Source organism: Mustela putorius, unplaced genomic scaffold (assembly GCF_011764305.1).
Source record: "Mustela putorius furo isolate JIRA1106 unplaced genomic scaffold, ASM1176430v1.1 tig00000145_pilon_pilon_pilon, whole genome shotgun sequence".
Taxonomy (NCBI): Eukaryota; Metazoa; Chordata; class Mammalia; order Carnivora; family Mustelidae; genus Mustela; species Mustela putorius.
In genome coordinates, this window is record NW_025421294.1 from 29,326,621 (window position 1) to 29,346,871 (window position 20,251).

Below are 20,251 nucleotides of genomic sequence, written 5' to 3' on the forward strand. Positions count from 1 at the left end.
TAAAATAAGATGTCAGTTGATAATTGGTTAGTATTGACAGAAAGGGGAAGGTGTGTTCCATGGCTTTAGCCCAAAGGTGAGATAATTGCTCGGGTTCAAGCAGTTGAGGAGTCACTGCACATTATCTTACAGAAGTCCCTTTGTTTTGACTTCTGAGATGTATCCTAATTCTTAACACTCACTAGGCCCTCATAATAAAAAGATGTATCCTAATTCTTAACACTCTGTAGGCCCTCATAATAAAAGCATGGTGGATAACTATTACAGCTGTTCTGGGACTGGTTAAACATTCTAATTTGGCTTTTATCTTGATGTTAAAAACAAATACATCGTGGAGTACTGAGATTGGACCTGTGTTGAAACCACCCTGAATAACTAAAGGATTAAAAGTTCTTTCCTCTGGACTACTGTATTCATTTTATACAGAGGCAGGAGCTTTTTGTTACTTAACTCAGTTCTCAGTTTTTAATTCTGACATCTGTTATCAAGTACTCTAATTATGAATTTATAAAATAATTCTCTTATAGTCCTGCATGTAACTATTGAAATTTTTCAATAGTTTCAGTTCAGCAAATACCCATTAAGCATCTTTTTTGTATCAGTTGTGGCATACAGAGGGATATATAGTAGTGAGCACAATAGGCAGTCCTTACTCTCATGTTCATTAAGAGCCTGGTCAGGGGGACACATTAATTAATGAATCACACAGGTAATTGAATTGTTACAAACAATCACTAGTGCTGTGAAGAAAAGATATAGGATGACTTGAAAAAATAAGGGTTCTAGTTGCTGCAGAGTATATGGTATTAGGGAGGCAAATACTGGCCTGATGCTAATCATGCAGGGCCTGAAGTTATTTTTAGGAAGATTAATCTGTTCTATTTTTTGTGTTAAAAAATAGATGGTTTTAGTGCAGTCATTTATTATTGTCACTGGTAATAATCTTGCCTTAAAAAGCACATAATTACATATTTCTTACTCTATTCCATTAGTGACCAAGAATTTAAGTGAGAAAAGATCAGCCAAATCATCAGAAATGTCTCCAGTGCCTATGAGATCGGCAGGTCAAACAGCTAAAGCCCATTTACATCAGCCCCACCGAGTAAGCCAGGTGCTCCAAGTGCCAGCTGTTAATTTGCACCCCATCAGGAAGAAGGGACAAGCCAAAGACCCTGCCACATTAAGTGAGTATTCACAATTATTATTGCATTGATGTAATTTAAAATTTACAGGGGAGTTAGACTGAAAAATAATTACAAAGGTAAATGCTCAGGAGATGATCTGGTATGGTTTGTATAATTTAATCATCACTCATGAATTTAAAAAAGTTTCAGTTTGTAGGTATGTATTGACAGCATACCTATTTTAAATGTTACTTTGGAATTTCTGTAGTCATCAACAGAAAACTTACAGTACTACACTGAGGTACCAAGAGTTTATTGCATTCAGAGGGGCATAAAACAGTTAATCTAATGTACATGTGCACCCTATGAGAATGAGGTTGCTTGTTCTAAAAATATATATTGTTTTTTTCATTAATGATCACTTTTGAAAAACCTAGTTAGGAGACAAGAAGAAATTGTAAAGTATGTAAAAAAAAACCTGTGCTTTTTTCCCCCCCGCCCCTTTCTTAGGCCATGTGGAGGGGAAGCTAGGTTCAGTTTGGCTCCTAACATTATTACCTAGCCCATGTATTATATTTAGGACATATTCAGTAGACATCTGTGAATTTGATTTTGTTTTAGATCCAAAGTTGAGTAAGAAAGGACCCCCCACCCTTGCCAGATTTTCATTCTGGTACTATTGACACACAAACCAGTAACTTAAGTATAATGTGTTTGCTTTTATGCCTGGAGTATGTGCATATAAAAACATACTAAAAAAAATAGATGGAAAGTTTTTAGGACACACAGAGCTAAGTATAAAGTCAGAGGTGACTTTTTGGAGGTAATGCCTAAGCAGAGTCTCAACTTGAGTAGGAAGGAGGTCATTAGGCAGTGATAGCAGAGAATTGCTTCAGGCAGAAGAAAACCTTGGGACCTACAAGGAGTTGCTGTGGGCATTGCAGCTGCCTCTGAGGGCAGAGCTACAGGAAGAGTGTTTGTTAAGAGAGTGATGATTATGGTGATTCACAGACCTGTACCCCTGGGGATAAAAATATATGTTTATAAAAAATAAAAAATTTAAAAAAAAAGAGTGATGATTAAAGCTGCTACTTACAGAGTACTCCCTGAGTGCCAGGCACAACTGAGTGTTTTACTAGGTTTGTTATATTCATTTAATCTTCACTGTAACTCTGTAAGATACCTAATACTCTCATTCTATAGAGGAAACATAGAGGGTCTCCGTAACTTAGACCTGCTACCAGTGAATAATGGAGCTGGGAGTTGGGCCCAGGCTAATGGTTAAAAGGTCATACTAAACAACCTCCAGTTGATGAGATGTGAAGTCCAAAGCATACTTAAATTAGAATATGGAGTCCAAAGGGGAGTTGGTAGTGGGGAGCTGTTGCAGAGATTTGAGTCGGGGAAGGTAACGGTCTGTGTTATCCTAGAGAAGGACTATAGTAGGGAGTGCAGTAAGACTGCAGTCAGAGAGGCGCCTGGGTGGCTCAGTGGTTTAAAGCTTCTGCCTTTGGCACGGGTCATGGTCCTGGGGTCATGGGATTGAGCCCCACATCAGGCTTTCTGCTTAGCAGGGAGCCTGCTTCCTCCTCTCGCTTTCTCTCTCTTCCTGCCTCTCTGCCTACTTGTGATCTCTGTCAAGTAAATAAATAAAATCTTAAAAAAAAAAAAAAAAAAAAAAAAGACTGCAGAGAGTCCAAATGGAAAGCTAATGTAATAACTAACAGGGTGTTGCTCAGAGCCTGAGCTAGTTGGATGGTTATGGAAATAAAGAGGTAATTAGATCCAAAATTGGTGAAGTCAGTCAAGTTGCAGGCTAGGAGTACCAAATGAGACAGATCCTGATCTGGCTTCTTACTTGGATGTCATCACGCAAAAGGTAGTTATTACTTGTTCCAAGTAGCCCTTTTCTCCATTTGTTGTATTATGCCTGTTATTTATATGATAAATACATTTATATTAAAATAGCATGTAAGGGCACCTGGGTGGCTCAGTGGGTTAAAGCCTCTGCCTTCGGCTCAGGTCATGATCCCAGGGTCCTGGGATCGAGTCCTGCACCAGGCTGTCTGCTCAGCAGGGAGCCTGCTTCTCTGTGTCTCTCTGCCTATCAAAAAATTAAATAAGATCTTTTAAAAAAATATTTTAAAATAACATGTAATTTAGAGTAGTGTTAGTATACTGTGATTTAAAGGTCTTCAGTGTGAAAGAGCTGCTTGGTTTTATGACAAAGGCCCAGCAAAGATGGGCTCACTTGACTGATTAAGAGTGTCAGTAGCTCTTGGACATTTCCTAAAGAAGATAAATACAGAAGTATCAATATGGTGAAACCATGGCTAAGTTTGACCCACGCTAAACTGGACCAGTTGTTGGACAAGAGTGGAGATAGAACTTTGCTGCTTGTTTCCGAGGGGGTTCCATAATACTATTTTTCCATAAATTCATGATTGTTTCTATTGTCTACTTTTCTCCTGTAGTGTGAATTTAGCACTCTTGAAAAGGGCTGGACTGGCATCCCTGCGCACCTGTGCCCCCACAGCACAGCTGTACACAGGTAGTGATAGGGCCAACATCCCCACACTGCCCTGGTTGTGTGCCTTGCCCTCCCTGGAGAGGCCATCTCTAGAGGGGAGAGAAGAGTTTGAATCCATCCCTTCTCTGTTAAGTCTTCCCACAAAACAAGTGTATCTTTTGTGGGGGCTGGGACACTATACTCAGACCATTAACTTGGTTTCCCTGACACCACAGCACAAACAAACAACAAAGAACTGTTATTATCTGGTTGGTGCTGACTAGCTGAATTGGAACAAACAACCTAGAGATGAGAATCTCTGGATGCCATCAGCCGGTCATTTAGTTCTGTTCGCCATTTAGACATTTCAGTTGACTGCACTAGCCATTGTGTGTTATGGCTTCAGTTATGTAGTACTCTAAGCCACTACAGATATTCTAATTGTGAAGTGATGGTTATTTGCTTCTTGGGTTTTATTTTTAGATACAAATTTACCTCAGAAAGTTTTAGGAACAACTGAAGAAATAAGTGGTAAGAAACATCCAGAAGACACTATCTCTGTAGCATCATCTTTACATTCTAGTCCTCCTGCATCTCCTCAAGGTTCCCCTCGCAAAGGTAAGACATAACAGTGTAAGCTCATCCTTATTACACCAGACAACACTTGGTGGTACATGATTTGTTTTTCAGTCTATAGTGATAATGGAAAGTGGAAAAACATGTAACTTCTAATACTTTTTGGACTTTCATGTTTTAAACTGAACTATTGAGATGCTTTCCAGGTATTGTTCATCATATCACCAGAACTCTTGTATTCACAGTCTGGCTCTTTGTCAGTGGACAAGCGTAGATAAGAATGAAGGCAGAAGTCACAGTTGTTTATTCTGTGCATTCTTGATGTTGTATACAAATTTCCAATTAAACGTTTCTGTGGAGTATTTTTAAAACAGAATTTCTATAAGAAACTGGTCTTAACCAACTACAAAATTGAGGGAAAGAAACATTTAGGTTGATACATTCCTTTTTTTAATAATGGAATATTATTACGTTTACTTATCAGGATTTAAAATAACCTATACCCCTATGGATTTTATATGCTATGTAGGACCTCTTGAAGTAAAATACCTGAAATCTGTCTTGCTCATTGACTTAGTTTTCATAGTTCAGAGTGAAGCCTTTTTTTTTTTTTTTTTTTTTTGGTCTTCACTAGCCCTGGGTAGTGTGCATGCAACTGCCATTTCATGGTAACTGCACATGTAGCATTTAAAGGGTGTGTATATTTCTTACATTGGCCCATCCACAGTTTTTGTTAGCCTGGTAAAAACAAAACAAAACAAAAAAACTCCTTAGTTCTGGCCTCATCCTCACAAATGTAAAAAATAAATAAATTAATCTGTTTAAATAATCACAGTACAGGAGGGCACATGGGGTTGAGGAAGACAACCTTATGAAGTTGAGCAGGAAGGAGAAGCTTCCAGAGTTTTCCTTAGCTCCCATGTTCTAAGTTTCATCTCAGTTTTGAGGGTTCCTTTTTATTAGCTGCCACATTTTGGCAGTTATGTGGTAAGGGAATGTCAGAGCTGAGTTTGAATTTTGACTCTCTTCCCCACTATAGCCATGTAACTAAGCCCAACTGTAAGGTTGGGTTTCCTGTCCGTAAGATGGAACAAAGACCAGACCAGCTCTTTTAGAGGCCTCATACGAAGTTAAAAGAAATAATACTTAGAAAACCTGACAGATGATAAGTGTTTAGTAAATTGAGATGTGTTGTCTTTTAAAACCCTGCTGCCACCCTGGGGTAAAAATAGCTTCACTGCTAACCTGCCCTACTTACCCTTTGATATAGCTGAGACTAGCTAGAATTTTCATTCAGATTTTACTAAGAAAAGAGTAGTAGAATTAAATAGGAATAGAAGCGGTGCATATTAACAGTGTGATTATATAACACAGGTTTCTGACCTTGTGGTATGAAGCTCATATATGATTTTGTGAAGCATGCATATCCTGTTTCATTTCTTTACTCTCTGCATGGTCCTATCTGAAGTGTCCCTTACCAGATCTCACAGAGGGGGATGCTGTCACACACATGGTCCTGATAACATGGCTGCATGCTCTTAGCACTCTTTCAAGAACAACTCTACACCCTCCACACCTTTTGGGGGCTTTTCAGAGGTCCCATCACAGACAGTTCTTTAACCAGGAAACTAGTTGAATTAAATACAGTGTTCTTGCCTGCATGTGACTTGTGGGAAGACGAATTTCCCCTTTGCTCTCATTCCCAAAAGAAAATCCACTCTCACCACTAGAATCGAGAAATCTTTTAGCCATTTTGACTTTCATCATGTGGTCAACAATTGACCTTGACATTCATAGCTTTAGGAGACTGTCATAAACATGTTTACGATCCATAGAAACCTGAAGAAATTATTTTCTTTAAAACTGTTTTTTACTGTTCTTACATATGTTCTATCAAAACCTCTCCAGTTATTGTATTTCCTTGATTTTGCCAGTAATCTGAATTGAACAAAAATATTATTAAACTAGGAGTACCATATTAGGTTCTTGCTAAACTTTGGAATTCCTAGTTATTGGTTCTTGCTAAACTTTGGAATTAGTTCTTTTCCTAACATTAAATAGGAAATAAGCCTATCTTCATGTTTTTCATAAGGGGATTTTAAGCAAGAAATTTTTTTTTTTTTTTTAGTAAGTAAGAACTTTTAAAAATATGAGGCATCAGGCAGCTTTATGGAAGGCTGTGGTAATGGAAGGCAACTTTTCCACTTTGGAGATAAACAGGATCAGAAATTGTGCTTTGTAAATATTTACCCTGTATTTACTATTTTTGTGTCCTGTCTGGTTTTAACCAAGCTTTTTCTTAGTAGAATCTGCCTGAAAATTCTAGACACAGTTTATTGTGAGAAGTAATTCTGGTTAGTTCATACTCTTTGTCATATTTTTCTTTATGACAAGTTTTGCTTACATTGAACAATATTATATTACCAGCTTGTTCTGATTAAGGTAATTTTTCTCCTGCATTGTGTCTTGCAATGACTTCAGTGTTTATGCTATATAGTAGACTCTCTGTGTTTTAAAAAATATGTTACTAGATTTCAGTTTTTCCAATATTGTCAAAATGTTTGAATTTTTAATAGTGAAATGTTCTATAATAGAAACCAGCCTAATTGTGATTAACTGGAAAGAATTAATTGACCATGACAGGGTTTTTGCATCTCTCCCTCCAGTTGGCAGTATCCTATCTGATCTCAGCATCCTGCTGCGCCTCTCAGGGCCTTCCTCATCCCCTCCCCGTGAGTCCAGCACCAAGATCAGTGGCCAGAACTGCCCCGGAATAGGTGGGGTTTACTTGCAAAAGAAAATCCTTCAGATTACCAGGAGCACAGCCAAAAGAACAGACAGGACCGAGAAGGCCACTGAGGAGAATAGAGACAGGACAAGTTGTGAGAACGCAGCCAAAAAAAGAATGACATCCCCGTTTAGAAGATTTAGGGAAAGAACTCTTTCAAGGGAGAGACTAGCCAACAACAAAAAAGAGGACGCAGATCACCATCAAGCTACAGAAAGCTGTGAGAAAGTGAAGGATGTTAGAAGCAACATCAAAGATGAGAAAGGGAGTGACATCTTCAATTCAAATAGCGGAGGCAACCGTAACACTTTAAACTGCTTCTATACGCGATTCAAGTCTAAAAGGAGAAAGACAATCTGACGGAGTTCCTCACTTAATTTTAGTGTTAAACTTGTTTTCATTTATTAATGTAAATGTAGCTTAAATTAAGTTATTTATCAAACAAAATTCAGGCAGAACAATTTAGTGTAAAATAAGATTTATAGGCATTTCATAGTGTTAAAGATACTCTAGCCACAAAGTCATATTTATTTAAAGTGCCTTATTTGTACATGTTATTTTACTAATGTGAGTAAAATTTATACTCTTGTTTTCTGTAGTTGGCTTTATTTCCTGCTGATAGCGACTGGGTCTGTGAATGAAATAAGTAGAGGTACTTTTAGAAATCAGTATTTACTTTTGCATTAGAACCCCTAGTAATGATCTTATCACCACCTTTGCTTCAGAGAATTTTATTGCTCTTATTACTGCAACTACTTTACAGCTAAAGGAAAACGAAGGCAAGAAATTTTATCTTGTCCACATACACTTTTTTTTTAAGATTTTATTTATTTATTTGACAGAGATCACAAGTAGGCAGAGAGGCAGGTGGGGCGGGGGATGGGGGGAGAAGGCTTCCCGCCAAGCAGAGAGCCTGATGTGGGGCTCAATTCCAGGACCCTGAGATCATGACCTGAGCCGTGGGCAGTGGCTTAACCCACTGAGCCACCCAGGCGCCCCCACATACACTTTTTATTTCTTTTGCTTTTTATATAAAACTCTGATTGAGACAGGAAACCGGGCATCCCCACATACACTTTTTATTTCATTTGCTTTTCATATAAATCTCTGATTGAGACAGGAAAAGGAGATCTGACATAGCAAGTGAAGAATCATTTGGAAACTTGTTGAAAATACAGTTACTGTGTCCTACTACAAACCTCTTAAATTCGAATTGCCTGAAAGGGCCCAAGAATATGTATATTAATAACCTTTCCAGGTAATTCCTAGAATTGATTGTATATGAGAAACACTCATCTAACAGAGGGATATAATTCTAAAACAGTAAAGCAAGTGACTCCTCCAGGATAAAAGAACAATCGTTCTTTTCTTTTGAGAAAGGATTTTTATATTTTATTTGGATGGGGTTTGGGGGGGGTTGTTTTGGTTTGGTTTTTTGTTTTAAATTTACCAAATCCATTTTCTTGGTTCTCTTGAAAATTGACCAGTCACTTCCTAAAAAGCACTGAGAAATGACAATGTTGAGAAGAACAAAAGCCTTGTTTCTCTCAACTTGTCCTGTGCCTGGTGGCCCCATAAGCCACAGGGAAGTCACCCGTATTCTGGGTCTTCATTTTTCTCTCTGAAATAGTTACTAAAACTACTTAATATGGTTAGTGTTCAACAAGTTTTTTCTTTAATGACTTGAGTTATATGTGTATATAAAGCCTATAGTTTTCCTTAATGAGATTTGTCAGGATTGTCCTTAAAGGTCATGTACCTTTTGAACCTCATTTTTCCAGTAAAAAGGAAAATAATTATTTGCTTCTTTGAGACCTACTCCTTGTTGGGATTACTATGGCATTTCCTTTTATTTCTAAGTAAGTTTGTTTACTTTTCTAACAGTTATCAAAATAGACATTATGTACCTTTGACTGTCATGCTACAGATTTATTTTGAGATGCTTCTGCCTCATTCCATCTCTACCCATTTATTCCAGAGAATGGAAGAGAAAATCTCTCTTGCTGAATCTGCTGTGCAGTAAACCATAGAACAATTTAAAATAGGCAGATGCTTTTATTTTTGTAACACATTTTTATAAATGTGTCAGTTCTGCTGTTTAAAGCAATATTCTGTAAACCTAGCGAAGAAAAAGGAAACTGGGTATAAGATGAAATTCATAGCTAACACAATTGATTTAAAAATATGAAAATAATTGCTTTGAACTTGCGGTAAGACTCCTTAGTTGACATAAGCAAAATATCTGGGGTAAGTATATGGAGTTTCAAAAGCAAAAATGTAACTCTCTTTTTTGAGTCTTGATTCCCCTCACCCACCCTTACTTCAAGGTGGTATTCTAGACCCTCAAATCAGACCATGAAATATTTATGTTAATCAAAGAAGGGGGCACAGGGCTAAAAAGAAGTGGAGAAACTCAAGATGTCTGCTTTTTACTATTTTGAAATATATCTAATACCTTCTTATTTTATTAAATGCTTGTAGCTATGTGAGAGCCCAGGGCAGATACACATTTGGACTAGTTTCCTCAGTAATACTGGATTTCGACTTCGTATTTCTTGAATTTGGAGTCAGGTTGGTACAGTGTAGGTAGGTAGATGAGTGGATATGTAGGGGAATGTGTGTAAGAAATTAGCATCATTACATCTACACAGATGGAAACTGAGATTGCTTACTCTGTCTTTTGTTGTTCTTGTTTTTCTTCAACTTCTCCCTGACCACATACCCCCTCCCTGTTTCCTTGCTTTGTAGTTTAATCACTTGTTTTCTCTCATTTAGGTTATACACTTACACCGTCAGCTAAATCTGACAACTTGTCTGACTCCAGCCATAGTGAAATTTCTTCACGATCCAGCATCGTGAGCAATTGTTCTGTTGACTCCATGTCTACAGCTCTGCAGGATGAACGATGTTCTTCACAGCCTGTGGCGGTCCCTGAATCCACTGGGCCTTTGGAAAAGACAGAACACTCCTCAGGGATAGGAGATCATACTCAGCTTGGCCCTGGGTAAATATGGCTGCCCATGTTCATACCACAAAACCCAAGCCAAGTGACCATTGCAAGCAGTGCTCCCCAACTTGCCCTTAGATGATACCCCTGTACCTGTGGGGTGGTTGCAAGGGGATCCATAAAATAATATGAGGGCCAGCATGTATCTTCTATCTCAAATATGCAAATATGTACTATTTTGAAAGATGAATGGGTGCTCATTTTTAAGTGTGTACTGAATTTAACTGTCATGTATGTTTCAATTAGTAAGAGCTCAGAGTGAATCTGCTATGGGTAGGAGGATGTGGTTCTTGTAATGTGGCTATTAAGTTAGAGAATCCTCAGACAGACTGTGTAATGGATGGTGGTCCTAGTGCTGTATCCATTATAGACAGGTTGGGGGGGGCTACAGTCAGTCCTTGATCTGAAAGTATCATTTAGGGAGTAAGAATTACCAGCTAGCAGAAGTCCAGAAAGGTTTTTTGTTTTTTGTTTTTCTTAAAGTTAGCTGTAAATTTCTATTTAGAATCAGGCAGTATGGAAATCTTGGAGAAAATTCTGAGAAAGTTGATTATAAACTGATTGTTAAATCTGGTATTTTTTATTATGAAACAAATCAGAGTGAAGTGTTACCATATTGGTAAAGGTTTTAAACTATGATTTTCTAGACCAAGGGTCAGCCAACATCTCTGTAGAAGTTGAATACTAAATAATATCAAGACTTTGTAGGTCATGAATTCTGTGTTGCAACTGTTCAACCCTGCCATTTTTGCTCTGATAGAGCCTTAGACAATGTCGTTTGTAAATAAGTGGAGATGCTGTGTCCCGATAAAATTTTATTTACAAAAATAGGCCAAATCTAAGGATCAGATTTGGCCTTGGGCTATAGTTTGCCCACACTTGCTCTGTACTGTGAATGAAGGGTTCACAAGCTTTTTTTTGTTGGGGAGCAGGGTGCAGCTAGCAGGAGACAAGGAGGGTAGACGGCCTGATCGTAAACATTTCAGGCTTTGCAGACTCCATTTTTCTCTCTCTCAAATTCTTTGGCATGTTTTTGTTTTGTATAAACTCCTTTTTTTTTCTTTTCTTTTTCTTTTTTTTTTTAAGATTTTACTTATTTATTTGAGAGACAGAGACAGTGAGAAGAGAGCATGAGAGAGGAGGAGAAGGTCAGAGAGAGAGGCAGATTCCCTGTGGAGGTAGAAGCCCCTTGCAGACTCTATCCCGGGACTCCGGGATCATGACCTAAGCCGAAGGTAGCCACCCAACCAACTGAGCCACCCAGGTGCCCTTGTTTAAACTCTTTAAAATGTAAAATACCATGCTTTGCTCCAGACAATACATGCTCTTGCTCCAAAACATGCCATTGGCTGAATTTGGCTCCTGAGCCCTAATCTGGGGACACGTGCTGTAAATAATAGTATACATTTTACAGTTCTTGGTTGGAGAAGTTACTCTGTACTTGGCTTTATATTAGGCTAACCTCAGAGTTAACATTGAAAAACCAAATATGGTTGAGAACATATAGTTAAGAATTCTTTGTTCTGTATCCATGTAGAGAGTCTAGCATTATGTTGACCAACAATGAAAATGTATACTTAATGTTACTCATTTCAAACCTCATTTTTCATTTTCATTTAAAATCAATTCAAGAAAAATTTCTGAGGTAACTTTGCTAATAAGTATTTGAGTTTCTCCCAAGTATGTTTCTGGGTAAGTATGAATATTAATGGATATAGAGATTAAGTGATGATTGATTACAGTGTCATTTTTTTTTTCACAAGATTATTTTGGCATTGAACACTTACGATGCATGTTCAGTAGTCTTTCGTAGGCAGTAATACTTGGATTGGACAGAAGAAGGTTTTTCCAGTAAGCCAGTAAATTACTTTTAATGGTGTATCCCCAATTTTTTAGGTGGACGCTGTCAAAACCATCTCTTGTCAAGAGTTTAGCTGTCTCCTCTTCTATGAGTAATGAAGAGATTTCCCATGAGCATGTCATTTTAGAAGCAGCAGATAGTGGTCGTGGAAGTTGGACTTCCTGTTCAAGCAGTTCCCATGACAACTTCCAAAGCCTTCCAAACCCAAAAGGCTGGGATTTTTTAAATGCTTATCGACATACCCATTTGGATGGCCCCATTGCTGAAGTTGAACTACCTGACTGTGAGCCCTATTCCTGCCCTAAAGGCTGCTCTAGAACTTGTGGTCAGTGTAAAGGAAACCTAGAGACTAATCAGATGAGACAGAGTTGGGCCTCCTCCAGTTCTCTGTCTGACACATATGAACCAAACTATGGAACAGTTAAACGGAGAGTGTTGGAGAGCATCGCACCTGAGTCCTCTGAAGGCTTGGACCCCAAGGATGGCACTGATCCAGTTTATAAAACTGTTACTTCAAGTACAGAAAAGGGCCTGATTGGTAAGTTCTGTATTTTTTGTCATCTGTGGCATTTAGAGATTAAGTGGCAAAAAGTGGCATTGGGATATCTTGGCCCAAAATTTTACCCCTGAAAATATTTCTTCTCACTCCAGGCTCTCTTCCTGCCTTCTACAAACAAATTATTTTCAAAAAGTTGACAATTTCTCAAGGGTTTTGGGACAGGTATTCAAGTCTATTAAAATCAGAGGGCTGATATGAAGGTAATTAAGCTGGCAGTTTCATTTGTGTTTTGTTTTTGAGATTTGTGGTTTCATTGAGGAAAATTGTATTACTATGCAACCCTGACAAAGGGATTATTCTCTTTGTCACCTCATACATTGTTTGGACCCCAATTGATGTGATACATGGTAGAAACTTTAAATCTGATATTATTCTTTAATAAAAGTGGGGAAAATTGTGATAAGGAAGTCGAAAATATTTTTGGGTATACCCCCCTAGCACACATCATGGCTATGCCAGCTCCTGTTTTGGGTTCCATTCTGACCACAAACAGCTTTTTTGTTGTATGTGTTCATTTAGTATTTAGCCATCAAATACATTTTTTCATTTATTCACTGAATTATGTAAATATTTAGATATAATAGCCCCTGCTTTTCTATTTATATGGAATGACTATACTTTGAATCAACTATATAACATATTAATGAAATCAGTTTAAATTACTAAAAATGTGAAAGATGTGCTGATGTCTATAGCACATGTGTAGTACATTTTTACTTGTCAGATTGCATTATAGCAATCTGCTATAAAGGTTTTTAGCGTGTTGATTTTTTTCCAAGCATTTTCTATTAAATCTTTCTGGGTAACTGCTATATGGATAGTTAAACATGATTGTACAAAGATATAAAATGAATCTCCTGTCCTTTTAGGAAACTAGATTTTTATTTTTATTTATTTATTTTTTTTTTAAGATTTTATTTGTTTATTTGACAGAGAGAAATCACAAGTACACTGAGAGGCAGGCAGAGAGAGAGAGAGAAGGAAGCAGGCTCCCTGCTGAGCAGAGAGCCCGATGCGGGACTCGATCCCAGGACCCTGAGATCATGACCTGAGCCGAAGGCAGCGGCTTAACCCACTGAGCCACCCAGGCGCCCGGAAACTAGATTTTTAAAAATCTTTTATTGCATTTCTAGATAACTCTGGGCTTAAATTCTTCATTCTTGTCTTACTGGTTTTGCTGACTTCACCCCTTCCCTCCCTGCCCCATCCTCTTGGGTGGGAATGGAAATCCTTGAAGAACTTGATACTACATGCAGATTTTGCTGTTACAGTTGTAGAAATTTCATTATGAACAAACCTGATTGTCTCTAAAAGAGCAGTTAACATTAGAATTACCAATGGTCTTTCTTAATTTATTCTGCCTACATTTAGGTAGTGTTTGTGTTTAAAAGTTTACATCAGTAAGGCCATCAGAGTGGTTTATCCCTTAGGTCCTGTGAATTGGTCTTAATAAAATGGAACTTCTTCTTTCTTTAACCTATTTCTGAAGTTTTTTGAAACTGTGCCTTTGTCCCATGGTCTGCAAACTTAGGGAAAAGGTTTTTAAGTTACATTTTTTTAAAGTCACAGTTACTTTGAATGTGCACTGAAAATCACAGAAACTTAAGATGGATTTCCTAAAATTATGGCTTTTTTTTTCTCTTTTTTTTTCCCACTTAATCACAAATCAGAAGTTAGCAGTAAGATGCCTGAAGGAATTAGGTCCTCTGTACCCAGGAAGTTTAAGTTGTTGATACAGCAGGACTGACAGGTCGTTTCCACAGGAGTGCTGTAAAACGGTGGTTCATGTCTCAGGACAGAGTGGGCAGCCCTGAAATAGAGGGTCCAGATGTCATTTCTGCAAAAATCCTCCCTGTCAGCAGAGCATAGGTGTTCAGGTTAAACTGCTGAATGGTTCTGACTGTGTCATCCCCAGGGCTGGTGTCCCAGGCAGCTGTTTCTGAATTTGGGGGTGGGGGGGTGCTCCACTGAAGAGGAGGGCTTGTCACCACATCACTTCTTTCAACTCTCTGTCACTCTGGTTTTGTTTATAAGACCTAATGTGATCTATGTGTTTGAAAACAGGTTTAAATATTAAGTTTTAATCATTATGTTTTTAATCTGCTCTCTCTATATTCAAATATATTCATTTAGTCTATTTTTGAGTTCTGTTTTGTCACTGTAATAAGTTTCAGTATTTTTTTTTCTTTCATTTCTTAGATTTTTCATTAACATTTCCATTGCTTGTTTTTCATGCCAGTGTACTGTGTCACCTCACCCAAGAAGGAGGATAGGTATAGGGAGCCACCTCCCACTCCTCCAGGATACATGGGGATTTCTTTAGCGGACCTAAAGGAAGGACCCTATCTACACCTAAAACCTCCAGATTATAGTGTGGCAGTGCAGAGGTCAAAGATGATGCATGACAGCCTCTCTAGACTGCCACCAGCCTCCCTCGGTAGCAGCCCCGTGGCCTGTGTTCCATCGAAGATTGTAACTCAGCCTCAGAGGCAGATTTTGCAGCCGTCCCATCCTAAGCTAGCAGATGTGACTGATGCAGATAGCGAAGCAGATGGTATGTTGACAGACTACCTTAATGGGTCTCAAATAAATTGCTGAATACATGAATTGATCTCTACTCTGTTATTTCATATAGTCATTAATGTTTACTTCTAATTGCTGTAGCAATCTCTGTTTTAAAAAAAGAAAGAAAGAAATCCCTTAATGTGGTGGTGTATTTTTTGAATGGAGTAATCTGCATGTTTCTGTGTGCCCAGTACCCTTCTTCCTGCTCAGATAGGGTCTTCTTAAATTTGACCAGCAGTGGCTCAGTCTGATACAATCATTTTGAGAGGAGGCACTTGACCTTAGTAGAGCTGCATCTCACATTAATGCATGAAAACTGGAAAGTGCCTCATTACCTGAAGTCTTGCTGTTGGTGTAGTTACTCTTAACAGCAGAACTCTTGACTGACTGCAGCTGGGGCAGCATCTTGCAAAATGATCTGCTTTATTAAAAATAAATGAAATTTTATCCCTTCAAGCAGTAGAGTAATGAAGCGATGAAGCAGTTAGGGCAATGCCGTCTGTCAGTCCACAGTGCGAGCAGCACTCATGTCATTGTAATAAAATCTGGGCCTTGATGGGATATTTGAGAGGATTTCTTGGTTGAAAGTGACTAGTTCTCTAAACAGGTGGCTAGATTGTATGTTGATCGTCATTACTATGCCTCATCTACCACTTAATGATGTCTTTACTATTTTCAGAAAATGAACAGGTCTCAGCAGTGTAGCCTTTGGAGGACCCATTGGAAGTGTTCCAGAAGCCGTCGAGGAAGGAGTGGGCAGAACCACCTCATGATTCCGCAGGCCGTTGTTGCCAACGAACAGCTTGCTGCTGCTGCTAACCCAGAGGTCTCGTTCCCTGTACTCTGAGCGATGACCTAGCTCTGAATCATGCTTCCTTTTACTGAATCCTTGCAGATGCAGTTTCCTCAGCTATGGATGTTGTGCCTGGAAACCAGTCTTTACTTCGCATACCAGACCTGCCTTGGGACCACAGTTACTAAAACAGATGCAAACTTGGGAGTCCTCCCTATGTATATCATTATACATTTTTCTTAAACCAAATTATTTTTAAGATAATAGTTTAGTATTATTTCCAAGCCATAGCTTGGTTTAACGGACAAATTCAAAATGTCTGCCATTACCAAGGATATTCTTGTGCATTTGAAAAGTAACTTATTATTTGAAGTTTTGTGGTTGGTTTTCTTCGTTTTGGGGAGCTGTTATTAGCAGATGTTTAGGTTTGAGATCATAAAACTGTCTCTGATCAAACTGAAGTCATCTTTATCAGATGGTATGCTTAATCTAGACAGATGAACTTGATCTGTAACTCCAGTGCAATGTAGGATCTCCATTTGAGTGGGATAGGAAGCCCTTTGTGGTTGAGGTGCTTGGAAGATACTGCCCTTGGCTGATTTAGAAGGCCAGCTGAAGCTGCCACAGGGTTTCTTCTCAGTCCTTTGTGACAGGGAGGCTGTGACTGGGGGGGTAGCCACCCTCATCTCCAAAGAATGAAATATTTTCTCAAAAGAAAATGTATACCAATCCCTTCTGAAGTTAAAGTTATGCTGCATCTAACTAAAAGTGTAAATCCATTAAGTAGAGAATGGGTTCAGTAGAGTTCTACAGAAATCCAAAACAAAAATTTTTGACTGCTCAAATGTGGAGTTCTTCCCAAAGGAAATGTAATCATTGGTCTGTAACCATGGAGATGAATTCAGCTGCATGTATGTTCTGCAGCCACCCCTGCACCCCATCTCAGCATGAGGCTGTGTTCAACCCTGATCAAAGCAGCAGCCCCCAGCTGCCTGCAAGAAAGCTCATGAGCACACCGAGGTGATAAGTGAAAATTTTAGGGGGGACAAAGGAGCTAGAATTGTGGAAATGATTCTCTTTTCTGTACTCAGTTTAGCCCTTGAGAGGAAAGAAATACATATTCTTAATAGCCTATTGGGCATGGCGCTTCTAAGTATTTAATTAAAATTTCAGTGACTGTTTACTGGATGATCTAGTTTTTCCACATTTTTACTAATTAAATACAGTGTTTTCTATATCTTAAGTTTAAAATTTATCATTTGTTTTTTAATGTAAATGTAAGTGAGAGCTTAATAAACTTCTGTGATGACTACCAAAAAAAGAAAAAAAAAAAGCAAGAAAAAGGGAAAAAAGCCAAAGCTATTTGTGTGCATACCCAGATTAACATGGAGCCAAAATGGGTTTACTTCTGAGTGGTCGTCCATATGTGAATTTATAGGATTTAGCTCGTTTGTGATTTCCTTTTTTAAGAGTTTGTTCTCATTTTTCCCTAGCTATCTCTTCCCTCTCTCACTTTCTTGCAGTCCCCTTCAGTTTTTGTTTGTTTGTTTGTTTAAATAGTGGGCTCCACTGCCTGCATGGGGCTTGAACTTGTGACCCTGAGATAAAGAGTCACGTGCTCTACCTACTGAGCCAGCTAGGGGCACACCCTACCCCCCCATCCCCTTCATTTTGAAGTAATTCATTTCCCAAGTGGTGAATGGGAGTACTCTATGTTTTCCTTCAAAATGACTGTCTCTTCATTTAGGAAAAATAGCTTATCTGAAAAATTCCTTTGGGCACGAAAACCCCATGAATTTGAAACTTTATTAAAGCCTTAAAAATCCACCTGCCAAGTATGTTAGAAAGAGGCTAATTGACTCTGTAGCTTTCTTGTTCCATTGACATGGAAAGTGGCCTGGATCAAAAAATCCTGGTTTTGAAATTCACACTGTCGTGATTTAACCTAATAACACTGTTCCTCTGATCACAGAAAATGTCCCTTCATTGATTTACGTAATAGTGTTTTCATGTCCGGGGCAAAACAAAAGAAAACAAAACAAAGCATCTCTTTGTGTCAAATTTGGTTATATATTCTTATTATTTTATATCCATTACCCCCCCAAAAATGTGCTGTTTGCACATTATCTGTCTGTTTACAGGTGTTTGAAATCAATCGCGAGCCTTACCTGTCTTCATCCTTAATGGTGTTGAGAATATCTTGCACAGAGAGTCAGAGGCTGTAATTTTGACTACACCTTGTGGCTGCCTTTGTTTTTATCTAGCTCCTCCTGTGAGTGTTGGGGTCAGCCGATAACAGTGATCAGGAACTAAAGCCAAATGCATTGTATTTTGATCTGTGTGTATCCCCTAAAAACTCATGGCATTGTGATTTTTATATTTTAATTCTAATTTAGGATACATTTCTGCCTTCTCTTAGTTACATACTAGAACAAGGGAAGCCTTAACCTGTATTTGCTCCAATTCTAAACCCCCATTTTTGTTTTTATTTTTATTTTATAAATTTTTAACTTTAATGAAGACACAAGTGCCCTCACCTCCCCTCAGCTCCGAATCTGTCAGGACTTCCTGAAGCAGTAAATCCATGAGTTTTGCCAAATAAGTTTCAACAGAACCGTTCGTTTAGAATGAAAGATTTGGTCAGTTAGTAAATCTGCTATATAACTTCCCTAAATATTTATTTTAAGTAGTAGATTCTTCCTCCAAATGATTACTTTGATTCTGATCTTTGGAGAGAATAATAAGGCTTATTAACTGGTTTCTCCTGAGGCTGGTAAGTCATACTGTGGTCATTGGTATAACCTGAGCATCTCCCAGGCCAGAAGTGTGGCAGTAATCATGAGGATTTATGAGAACAAACCTAATTTTTATGAAGTGTTCTCTTCCCTATGAAAAGAGAGGAGAAAGAATTTCCTTGTATATTTAAAACAATGATAATGATTGTTATTCTGATATATTTTGTTTCTAAAAAATGTGATATTAAAGTAGATGTATCCCTTTAGCATTACCTTAAAGGCTAGAACAGAGGGATGAATCTTCAAAAGTGTCACAGTACATTTTCAAATTTAAACTTGAACCCCAGTTCATCTTTAGCTTTTGTTGTGCTTTTTTAAGGCTTCTTTATTTTTGATACACAATGCAGTTGTACTTGATCTTTTAAAATGAAACGTGAGCTTATCAGAAAAAGACAAAACTGCACAGTTCTAATAATTAAATGCAATTATACTGCACAATTCAGTGATTGTAAAGTATCCTGTAACGAGCAATGTTTGTCTCCTATTTTTTGATACCTCTTAAACTTATGTCTTTTAGAAAGACAGTGCCTCTGTATGCTTTTTGTATTTTTACTGAGTGTAAATATTTGTTATATTTTTGGTTAAGAGAATGTAAAAGTCCATTTATTATCATATCTACTAATACATTGGTGGAATCAATAAAGAATCTACATTAAGCTTCTCTGCTCTTTATTTCTTACATAGATAAAATAATGACACCCAGTCACTCAAGGCGGCCATTGTGGGGCTAGCATTGGTGTGAAGGCCTTATATTTTAGGTCCGCAGAGAAATTGGAGTGATCCAATTATTGTTGACTTGGTGGTGTCTAGAAAATACCTATCTCTTTTTTGGGTTTTAAAAAGGGTGTTTGATGAAAAACCAAATAACAGTGGTTAATCCCCATTTGGCTTGTTTCTCTCTTAGAACAGGAAAGCCCAGGGCTAATGGGGTAAGTAAACACTCTCTGGGACTCAGGGCCCCGGCATTTACACTGCTTGACATCACCTGTGCATCAATAGGAAGGGCAGAAAGGTAAAGGTGCAAAAGTGTGTCTCTTTTCTATAGCGAAACAGCAGCTTTCCCAGAAGCTGCACTTGGTATTTCTGCCTTTATCTCACTAGTCAGAAGTGGGTCCCATGACCAGCAGCTGCAAGAAACTTGGGAAGTGAACTCCTTAGCTGAGCCATCAATGGCCCCCCAAAAAAGTTGGATTCCTTTCAGTGAAGAAGGAAAGAATGGACATTGAATGGGCACCTGCCTTTGTCTGCCACAGGACTCCTCTTGTGAGGCAAGAAATGCAGCAGTTTGTATCGGGATCAGATCCGAGAACCACCAAAGAAGGAAGAAATTTTGCTCTAGCATTTCTTCCTGAAACTTTCCTAGTCTTCACTCTGTACCTAGGGAATATTATTCCCTTATAATAAGGCTTCTCCCTCCTCCCGTTTAACCCCCTCTCACCACACATACCAGATTGTCCCCAGTCATTCCTTCCCCTGACCATCTTTGCACAAGTGTCCCTGGTTCATTCCTTTACTTAGAAACACTACACATAAATAGAGTAGGTTGAGTGTTGGCTACCTAAAAACATCTAGCCGTAATCTCTGGAATTTGTAAATGTTACTGTATTTGAGAGAAGGGTCTTTGCTGATGTAATGAAGCATTTTGAGATGAGATTACATTGAATTACCTGGATG

At 38.3% G+C, this 20,251-nt stretch overlaps 1 protein-coding gene across 8 annotated transcripts in view; it reads left to right on the forward strand.

The window, feature by feature from the left end:
* Window positions 1-19,233, forward strand: part of RAPGEF6 (Rap guanine nucleotide exchange factor 6) — a 194,972-nt gene extending 175,739 nt beyond the window's left edge. For 5 of the 8 annotated variants that reach the window (XM_004737410.3, XM_045075541.1, XM_004737411.3 and 2 more), the window contains 6 exons: window positions 993-1,184; window positions 4,117-4,251; window positions 9,773-10,001; window positions 11,901-12,403; window positions 14,664-14,978; window positions 15,669-19,233. In XM_004737410.3, coding sequence (XP_004737467.1) covers window positions 993-1,184; window positions 4,117-4,251; window positions 9,773-10,001; window positions 11,901-12,403; window positions 14,664-14,978; window positions 15,669-15,694 — 1,400 coding nt within the window. In that variant the 3' untranslated portion in view covers window positions 15,695-19,233. Of the gene's footprint in view, window positions 1-992; window positions 1,185-4,116; window positions 4,252-6,875; window positions 7,650-9,772; window positions 10,002-11,900; window positions 12,404-12,516; window positions 12,625-14,663; window positions 14,979-15,668 lie in introns of those variants that run through there. The other 3 variants (XM_045075543.1, XM_004737414.3, XR_006605373.1) reach the window with 3 other exon arrangements.
* Window positions 19,234-20,251: the final 1,018 nt, after the last annotated feature.